The 11,028-nt window shown below is 42.9% G+C and overlaps 1 protein-coding gene across 1 annotated transcript; it reads right to left on the bottom strand.

Moving 5' to 3' along the window:
* Positions 1-215: 215 nt before the first annotated feature.
* LOC127788109 (uncharacterized) lies at positions 216-845 on the bottom strand. The gene has a single exon (XM_052316221.1). It carries the CDS (start codon positions 843-845, stop codon positions 216-218), a length of 630 nt encoding a protein of 209 aa, XP_052172181.1.
* Positions 846-11,028: the final 10,183 nt, after the last annotated feature.

Below are 11,028 nucleotides of genomic sequence, written 5' to 3'. Positions count from 1 at the left end.
GGTCGAATAAATCCTTTATCCACCAAATCTTGAAGTTGTACTTTAAGCTCCCTCAACTCAGTCGGGGTCATGCGATAAGTGGGTATAGAAATTGGTGTTGTTCCCAGCAACAATTCAATGGCAAACTCCACTTCTCGATCTGGAGGTAACTCTGTTAAGTCCTTCGGAAAAACATCCAAGAATTCCCTCACTACTTCTACCTCCTCCGGCTTCATTTATGACTTATTGTCCACTATCATAACATGAGCTATAAATCCATATGCTCCATTTTCCAACCATCTGCACGCCTTCAAGGCTGATACAAATTTTAATTGCCTACCAAACCGTGGTCCCTTAAACTTCACCACTTTTCCCCCTGGACATCCCAATTCCACTGTCTTGTCCAAACAGTCCATATTAGCACAATATGGAGAAAGAAAATCCATACCTAGGATGACATCAAAATCATGCATCTCCATAAGTATCAGATCTATCTTAAACTTCTCATCCTCAATATCCACATCACAATCTCGGACTATTAAATTAGTCTCTATAGTCTCCCCAATTGGAGATTGAATTCTAACTCCATACCCCATTATTGAGGGTTCAAGACCCAAACTCCTAGCAGACTCATTTGCTATGAATGAATGAGTGGCACCAGGGTCCACCAATGCATGTACATGAGTAGTATGGATGAAGAGCGTACCTTCCACCACGCTCGGGTCAGCATTTGCCTCCGCTTTTGTCAAGTGAAACACTTGAGCTGGTTGTGGGCCTGATTTTCCTTCTGGCTTCTTTCCTTGGTTAGACTTGCCTCGTTGGGGCAGTTCCACGCATAATGTCCCTGCTGTTTGCAAGCATAGCATGTCACCTCCTTTTTGGCCGCTTCCTCAATCTTTAACGTTTTCCTCGAATGGCAGTCTCTTGCAAAATGTCCAGTTTCTCCACAAACAAAGCAACCTGCTCCCTTGCTTTTGGTCCCACACTTATTGCCAGCATACTTCTTCTGGCACTTCTTGCAATACCTTTCCTTTTTAAATTTGGGGCCTTCCGGCTTCTTGAATTGAGCTACTGGAGGGTTTGTTGACTTGTCCTTGCTCTCCACTTCCTTTTTCAAATCACTGCGGAGCTTCAGTTCTCCCTAAGCCATCATGTTTCGCTCAACGGTAATGGCCTTCTCCACTACATCTTCAAAAGTGCGAATGTTCCACGCGTACAGTACTTTCTTCACTTCCTTTCTGAGTCCTTGGAAAAACTTCTGGGCCTTCTCAAATTCATCAATGGTGTACCTGGGTACATACTTTATCAGCTTGGAAAACTTGGCCTCGTACTGCACCACGGACATATCATCTGACTGGGTTAGCTTCAAGAACTCTTGCTTCTTCCCCTCTCTCCAGTACTCAGGAAAGTACTTATCATTAAATGCAGTCTTAAACTGCTCCCAAGTAATAGGTGTCACCCGCACCTCCCCTTTTTCTTAGATGGTATTTCGAGTCCTTAAGACTCCTGACATAGACTTCCACCAAATAGTCGCTTCTTCCTCTAACATAAATGTGGCACATCTTACCCAGTGCTCTTCAGGGCACTCTAAGTGTTCCAGCAGCTTTTCAGTTTGCTCCATCCAATATTCTCCTACATTGGGTCCACTTACGGGTCTCCTTTAAAACTTGGCGGATGCAAATCCCGAAACATCTTCAGCCAATTAATAGTCGAGGTTTCTGATCTGTTCATTGAACTCATCATTATTTCAACAAATCTTTCAAACGACCTATCACCACTCGGCACCCCTGAGCCGCTTCCTTCCGGGATGTCTCGAGATGATGACTGGGCCTGGCCCCTTCTTCTGTGAAGTCACTCTTCATGGCTCATCTGCACAATGGCACAAGCGACATTCATTTTTCTACTACACCATAACCACACATACATACATAACACAAGTTTCGAGCAATGCCATACAAGATGAAGTTTCCAACATAACTTATTTATTTATACAAACAAGATCCAGGCTTACAAAAGAGCTTTCCCCTTTACAAAATGATTTTAAAGAGAGGAAAAGCCTATAATCACCTTAAGCCAAAACCACACGAAGACAAATACATCATGTTTCCCTCCCCCCCCCCCCAGCCCCACAAAACCCAACCCTCAGAGCTCACCAGTTAACTAGCATGACTTAGCCCTACCCATGGCCTCCACATCACGACCCTCGCCATTAGGCCCACATGGCCCATCAATCACATAACTGCTCTGAGGCCTACCCGGGATCACCCTGCCTCGAAGCTTCAGACTGACCGGGTCGCTATAGTAGATTCTGATCTGGGTCTCGGACTCCTCCAAGGGGTCCTCATAAGGGGCTTCGGGAGAATCTACCTCCTTATCAAGGTCTTCCTCTAAATCATCTATGGTCTCATTGCTTCCCACACTCTCTTCATCTGGTCCCGCATGCCCACGGGCGACTTCTCTAGACTGCCACACGTCCGTATCCTGTATCATCTCAATGAATAAGGCAAAGTTTTGGGACACTCTTGGATGCCTAGCAATCCTCCTCGCGTATTGCCTCCACTTGCCATGGAGTAATTCTTTCACATAGTGCACCTTCACTTCACCCAACAATCCAGGAGGTAAGGCCGTGCCCGGGGTCTCCGCGATGACGTCCTCCACCCTGCTAAGGTAGCGCTAGATGGACTCACCGGGTCTCATCACCAATATGGCTAAAGTCCACTGGGTCTTCAGCCTCCGGATGTAGTCTCGTACTAGCCACACTGAACGAAATGGGGTTCGTCTCTCCATATCTACGCACAAAACACCACACCATAGATATCAACCCAAGGTCATCACCACCACAACAATCATATCATCATAACTATAGTGCCCAACAGTCACGAAATCCCATCTCAAACTAGAAACCATGCTCTGATACCAAACTGTAACGCCCCGCTCCCACTTACGGGTGTTACTCACGAATAATCAACTTATTATTCACACGCTAGGGCAAAGATGAAGAGATGGCTACGTTTCAACGGGAAACGACCTAGGTGGGAACTAGGCTTTGCCCTCTCTTCGCTCCACTCGAGGGTCCGGGAATTATCAAAACAACCCATTAAAACCCGAAACCTCGCAATCGTCACCCCTTCTCAAGCTTTTTAATGAAGAGCTAAGGGCGACCTCCCAGGATCGAAAGAAATAAACTAACTCCCATGCTTCATATAAATTATGGCATAACGCCTTAATTATAAGAAAATAAGTTTTCATTTCTTTGCCCCAACCATTAACCCATTTATCTCACTTCCAATACCTTTGGAAAATATTTGGATTAATATTCTTTGGAAAAATTTAAATAAATTTTCCTCATTAAATCTCCATTGATTTTCCCTTTAATTATTTCAAAATACCATAATTTTCCAACCATTAGGAAATTAATTTTTGAAATACAAACCTCAAGTCATCCTCATCCAATTTCAAATTTAAGGAAAATACTTCATTATTTAATTTCCCAAAATATAGAAATTTTTCCCACAATTACCTCAAATTTATATTAATTTAATAATTAATTTGGAGGCTAAAATACTCCTTTATTTATTTATTTAAACATAATTTATTTTAGAATTTTACAAAATATCAGAATTAATTAATTAAACAAAAAGGAAATAAAATAAAAAAAAGAAAAGCATCACAGCAGCAAGGGCCCCCAGCGCTGGCCACGCGCGCACGGCCGCGCGGGCCGCACGCACGCATGTGCCACGTGCACCGGCCGGGCGGGCCATGCGCGTAGGCCACGCGCGTTGGCCGCCCATGTACACCTGCTGAGCGCGGTCGCGCCAGACGCACCCAAGCGCGCCCCCTGGCTGCGTCTAACACACTGCCACTCCTATTTTTAATAAAAATATATATATATATATATATTTTCTTTTTAAACTCAAATTTTCCAAAATGTTTTTACACTACAAAAGGCTTCCAAAACATTCAAGTTTGCCACAATACATCCATATTAAGCATTCATTACATATTTAACAAAATAACTACAATATCAACCACTAAATCCATAAAATACATACACTTCACATGCATTTCTCTTTTCTTCATTACGTTCAACCTTGCAAAACTCCTTTTCCCTTAGATGATTCTTCACCTACATAGAGGTCAAAGGACCTTATGAGCCAATGCTCAGTAAGGGTGCTATGCAAATGTATATGAAACATGTAATGCAAATTCAATGCATATAATGGGTAATCCTCCATGCCCTCATAACCACTTAGGTTAAGGCACCAACCAACCCCTCTCTCATCACTAATCCTCCTTATGGCCATAGGTCCACTAGAACACAAAACATGCAATAAGACCATTACATGCAAACTCATTAAAAACATGTACATATGCAAGTAAAACCCCTACCACTTGGGGTTATCCCTTACCTCTTTACTTCTTTGAAGCTTCAATACTTCACTTGCCAAGACTCTCTCTTTGGATCAAGCCACCTTAGAAGAAAGAACACAACTTTAGCTCTTATACACAAAAATTAAAGGCTACTTCATGAGAGGGAAAGAAGGCTTACCTCTCTTGCCTTTCTTCTTTCTTCTCCCAACCTTAGCTCTTCTTGCTTTCTTTCTCTTCACAAGTGGGGAAAACCTTGAACTAAATTCTCAATTCCCTATTTATAGAGCTTTTCAACTCAATCCATGCCAAATTTCAAGATTACATCTTAGCCATTTATTTTTCTTTAATTCAAGAGACTCAATCTCAATTCTCCAACACAAGCACAATCCTTGTGCTTCTCCTCATCTTCAATCTTGGCCATTGATTTTAAGAGAACTCATCTCTAGTCTCTAAAGAAACACAATCCAAGAGATTTAGTCTCTTTAAATCTCAACCTTTGATTTTCTTTAGAGATTAAATCCTCAACCATTGGATCAATCTCTAAATCCCGTAATTCTCCCATTTTCACAATTAATAAATAATGACTAATTTCAAGATTGACTAATTTCTCCATTTTCCATTTAATTTAAATCCATAACTTTTCAAGCAATTAATGGAGACTATTATATTTTCTTTTTGATTTAATTTAAATTGCTCTTGAAAGACATAATTCAATTTACTTTGGCATTTAATTAAATCCACCATTTTCCCACATAAATGCATGACTATTTTCCATTTAATATGGAATTTCTTTTAATTCTCTCCATAATGGCTCTCATTAATGCTTGAGAGACTAATTTCTTTTCTTTTTGCATTTCTTTAAATCCCACTCTTGCTTCACAAGATCATGCCAAGTGTCACCAATTACACTTAATAAAATTATTTCTTATTCCCAAATTAAATTAAATCTCATTCCATGAGATCTTGCTAAGTGTCACAAATCTAACCATACTTGGCTTCCATTTTAATTTCCTAATTATCCATACACTTAATCAAGAATTAAATTCTCCAAAAATCAATTCTCCAATATAAATAATTTCTTCAAAAATAATTTATCTTTTTATGGGATGGAACTCCAAATTACCATTTTGCCCCTCCTAAGGCATCCTATCTATTATGTGCCTTCTCATTATTTCAAGGGCAATTATGAAATTTTTCATATACCAATATTCCCTTAATTGATAAAATTTATCATAACTTATCAAGGGTATTACATTTCACCCCTCTTAAAATAATTTCGTCCCCAAAATTTCATTTTCATTAATGAGATTGATCAATACATCAAAGCTACTCTTCCATTACATCAACAAATAATTCGAGAAATTGGCGCTTTAAATCTTCTTCTAGCTCCCATGTTGCTTCTTGATTCGAGTGATGGTTCCACTGAACCTTAACTAATGGAATTGATTTGCTTCTCAATCTCTTTTCCTTGCGGTCCAAGATTTTCACTGGCCTCTCAATATAGGTTAGGTTCTGACGAACCTCAACCTCTTCCTCTGGAACTTCCATTCTTGGATCCGATATGAACTTCCGCAATTGAGACACATGGAACACGACATGAAATCCAGCTAATTCGTTGGACAAGGCCAACCGATAGGCCAAAGGACCTACTCACTCAATGATCCTATACGGTCCCATAAACCTCGGACTAAGCTTCCCTTGCTTTTTATTTCTCATTGATGGTCTCTGTGGTGAGATCCGAAGAAATACTCTATCCCCTTCTTGAAACTCCAAATCTCGCGTACGGTGATCCGCATAGTACTTTTGGCGATCTTGAGCAATCTTCATACACTTTTTCGCCACATCAATCTTCTCAGAGGCTTGCTGCACTAATTCAATCTTGGCCAACTGCCTTTCGCCCCACCTCAAGCCAACACGAAGGCGATCTGCATCGCCTGCCATATAACGCTTCATACGGCGCCATGCCAATGCTACTCTGATAGCTGTTATTATATGAGAACTCCACCAACGGCAAGTACTCATCCCAACTTTCTTCAAATTTCAGGACACATGCCCGCAACATGTCTTCCAAAACCTGGTTCACCCTCTCTGTCTGGCCATCCATCTGGGGGTGATATGCAGTAGTTAAATTCAATCTTGTTCCCAATTCTTCTTGCAAACACGTCCAAAATCTCGACAAAAATTTTGAATCTCTATCAGACACAATGCTGACTGGGGTCCCGTGCAGCCGCACAATTTCCTGGACATAAATCCGTGACAGCTCTTCAGCACCTTGACCGGTTCGAACAAGTATAAAATGAGCCGACTTTGTTAGCCTACCGACCATAACCCATACCGAGTCTTTCTTCCTTGCTGTCCTAGGCAATCCGACGATGAAATCCATAGAAATGTGCTCCCACTTCCATTCTGGTATCTCTAACAATCGTAACAATCCCGCTGGCCACTGATGCTCAATCTTAATACGCTGGCATGCGTCACACTTGGCTACATACTGAGCCACATTCTGCTTCATTCCAGGCCACCAATAAACTTCTCTCGAGTCTTTATACATCTTGGTTGCCCCTGGATGAACAGTGTACTTTGATCAATGAGCTTCATCTAGAATCCTTTGCCTTAATTCTTCGTTATTAGGAATATAAATTCGCCCGTTCATCCTTAAGATTCCATCACTGAACTGAAAACCTATCTTCACTGGCTGACCCTTCTCATCCACCCATTGGCGAAGCCTTTGATCCTCCCCGATAGCCTACCGTATCTCCTCCCACCAACCTGGCTGAATTTGCAGACTAGCCACCATGGATATACCGTTCCCAGGCGCTACACCCACCGTTAGGCTACTGAACACCTCTATCAGCTGCCATTCCCGCATCATCATCCCGACCGCGACTGCAAGATCCCTACGACTAAGGGCATCCGCGACAACATTCGCCCACCCTGGAAATGATCGAACATAGGGATCTGTAGCAATTATCCAAGTGGGCCCTGAGTAAATCTTTCCAATACCCCATGATGTCTAAGAGCATCACAAACTACCGAAAGTTGGTTTATTTCACAGTATGTAGTGACCCGTGTCCCTTGTGCAATTACTCGTTGAGAGTGAACGTAAGTAAATTGCTCAGACTGATGGTGAGTCATCTGTAGGGAAAATAGAAAACCATACAAGAATAGCAATTGGATCATGTAGTAGATTGAAATGGGGTTAATGGTTTCACCGAGGGATTAAGCCCTAGAGGCATGTTCCCGGGCTTAATTGTCTTATTAAGCCGAGGAGGTCAGGCTTCCTGTAACGCCCCGCTCCCATTTACAGGTGTTACTCGAGAACAATCACCCAAATTGTCCACCTGCTCGGCCTTAGGTGAAAGGTGGACCATGTTTCAAGACGAAACGCCCTAGGTGGGAACTAGGCTCGTCCTTCCCTTCCTTGAACCCCAGGATTCGCTAGCAGAATTGGGCTTTAGCCACACCGCATTGGCTATAAAGAAAATCTCATTCAGACTCCCAATCGCCATTTTCTCAATTTTTTTTAATTCTTTTCCCATTCAAGAATTTTTACCGGGCTCCATAAAATCACCATTAAAATCAATCCATTGATTGATTACCAAATTTGGAGGAAAAACTCATCATTTTCAATTTTTCAAAATTTCGGCATTATTCCCAAAAATGCCCGAAATACCCCTTTATTTTGAAAATTCCTCCGGGGCCTAAAATCAATTAAGAAATGGCCCTTAATTTCCCAAAATTCCCAAATTTTAAAAAAATTTGGCCGACGGGGCCCGCTGGCACGCACGGGGCCCGCGTGGGGCCCCGCTAACGTTGGCCACGCGCCCGCCGGCTGGCCTACCCACGCGTGGTCGCTACCGCCCGCGTGCGCGGCCACTACCACCTGCGCGCGCCGCCCTGCCTGCGCACGCGGGGCTGCTGCAACTTCAATTTTTTTTTTCTCTTGGGCCTTTAAAGCCCAATTTTTCCAGAAATTAAAAATAAATAAAATACCTCACCTTCCTTCAAATTTTCCTTTATTTCTCCATAATTAAGGCTTAAACAATATTCTTGATGTCTCCACAACATATATCAAACACCCACTATTTTTCCAACCAAAAATCATAGGATTTAACTTCTTAGTGCTTCCCACCATACACACCAAATGAGACCTCAGTCAACCTAGGCACCAACGTGCCATAAGCCACTATCTCATTGTATAAATACAACATACACTTCAACTAACAACAAATTTACATTACATAAACCAAACACATAAGCTTCCATAAGCCAAAATATACACTTGAATCTTCTTCCATGCTTTCCCATTCCATTTCACTTTGCCTTGACTTTACCATGCTTTCATAACCTACATGTGAGGGTAAAAATCTCATGAGCTCTAAAGCTCAATAAGGGTGCAATGCCAAATAAATATGAACATAACAAGTTTATATGATGCCAAATGCATGCAAGTGTGGCTAGGTTTCTTTGCCCTTACAACCCTCCAAGATTAGAGGCATCAACCCACCATTTCAACCATGTTCTCAAACTAACCTATGGCCATAAGTCTCATGAACATAAAAGAACATGCCAAATGTGTAATACCCGGTATTACATGGTATTGAAAATAAATAATTTTTTATTATTTTGAAAGGATCTCGAGTGGTTTGGGAAGCCCAAGAGTCGGTCCCGGGAAATTAATTAATAAAATTGCCGAATTGGCGGCAGGGAGTGCCTCGGGACTTGGATGTCCAGGGAAGAGGGCATGAGGTTGATGAGCGTCTCAAGGCGAAGCTAATGATGCAAGAAACGGTCCGACCGGGAATAATTTTCAGAATATATTCTGTATAAGCCCGAGTGGGTGTCAATACCGAATAGTCGGAGGGGACTTCCTGGAAGCTGAGGGGACCCTAGGGGTGGTTCAATTTTCTGAGTAAGGCAACCCTAAAGTGCTTTCGGGTTGAATAAAGGTCCCGTGCAGGCGCAGGGTCAAGGTCGGTATTCCCGAGTAGCGGTCGGTTATTAATTTTGTATAAATCAAGATTTTGAGTGGCTTAATTATAATTAATTTAAGAATTGGAAGGTCCAAGTGTAATTATAAGAATCTTCAAGAGCAATTATTAATTGTTGAAGTGAAATAATGAAGAACTTAAAGGGTTTAATGTAAATTAATATATATATATATAGCCGTATGAGGAAGCTTCCTTGAAGCTTCCTAGTTAATGTCTCTGTAAAAATGGTAATGAGAGAGAAGATCTGAGGCATCGCGAGATTGGCCGAGAGAGAGATCGAGCGATTGAGAGAGAGATCGCGAGAATGAGATCGAGAGAGAGCATGCGAGATCGAGAAAGAGAAGTAGTGGGAAGTTGTTGGTTGGTTCCAGCAGTCGAAGCAACAGCGGCCATAGCCACTACAATGGAGGTCGATTGAGGTGAGCTTGGTGGCCGATGGTGGCCGCAAGTGGCTGGTAGCTCGCGGGGAAGCAGCCAAGGCGTGCGGTGGTGCATGAGGCGGCCAGAAGCTCGGCATCCATGGCGATTTCAGTGGCGTTGGTTGCAGTAGCATGGCTGGAACAGAGGCGGCCCTCGGTGGCGTTGCTAGTGGGTTGCGATGGCACGATGGAGGCTGCCGATGATGGTCGGCATTGGCTTGAGCAGTAGGGGCCAGCAGCGTCATCAATGGAGGCCAAGGGCTGCAACGACGAAGCTGGGCCAATAGCTGCCATGGCAGCTCGCTGGTGCGGCTGTGCATGCGGGTGTGAGGCTTGCGCCGACGTCGACTGATGGCAGTTGTGGAGAGGCGATTGAAGGCAACCGGCGAGGGTGGCGTCGGCAGTAGCAGCGGCTCGCATGGCGGTGGCCGGTGGCCAGCGCGCAGGTGCGCTATGCGCACGCGAGAGGTAGGGGATGGTGAACAGTGGAGAGGGAAGAAAATAAAAATAAAAAGAAAAATAAAAGAAAATAGAAAATAAGAAAATCTGAAAAATTGGGGAAAAATCCCGAAAAAATTCCAGAAAATTGGGGGAAAGTCCTGAAAATTATATTGAGGCTCATAGAGCATACCGGAAGCTCGAGAATGGGATTTCGGGCATGAGATGGCAGCTCGGGAAGCAACGTCAACGTGGGCGATTGGCCGATTTTTCCTTCCAATTGAATGAGGTAATTAATTATTTCTTTTGAATTAATTGAGGTAAATTAATTTAATTATTTTCATTATGTGAGATAATGAATTATGTAGTATTAGTTGGATTAAACCCTGTGTTGGGGTTATTTGAAATTAGTTAATGGATGATTTTGGTGATGTGCGGCGTAGTTGAGGGCATTGGTTTAATGCCGGAGGTTAATGGAGTTGGGATTTTGTGTGTGGTTGCATCTAGGTTCGACCAGAGGGACGGTGATCCTAGAAGAACTTGAAATGCAGGCTGGAATTCGTGCCGAGGCAGAGATGAAGCTTCGAGCCAGGTAAGGGACTGCCCCATGTAGAGGTGGCCTTGCAAGTCGGTAAATGTGTTTGATAATGTTTTTATGTTGCATTGGCATGTAGTGGTTATATCTTGTGTGATGCAAGCTCTAGTGGACCTGTGGCCATAAGGAGGACTAGTGGTGGGGGCTAATAGGTTGATGCCTCAAACCTTAGTGGGTTGTGAGGATGTGTGAGCCTAGCCTCATTTGCATGCATTGGCATACATAAACATGGTTA

This window comes from Diospyros lotus, chromosome 13 (genome assembly GCF_014633365.1).
Source record: "Diospyros lotus cultivar Yz01 chromosome 13, ASM1463336v1, whole genome shotgun sequence".
Lineage (NCBI taxonomy): Eukaryota > Viridiplantae > Streptophyta > Magnoliopsida > Ericales > Ebenaceae > Diospyros > Diospyros lotus.
The sequence above is the reverse complement of the archived record's forward strand: the minus strand, read 5'-3'. Positions and strand labels throughout refer to the sequence as shown.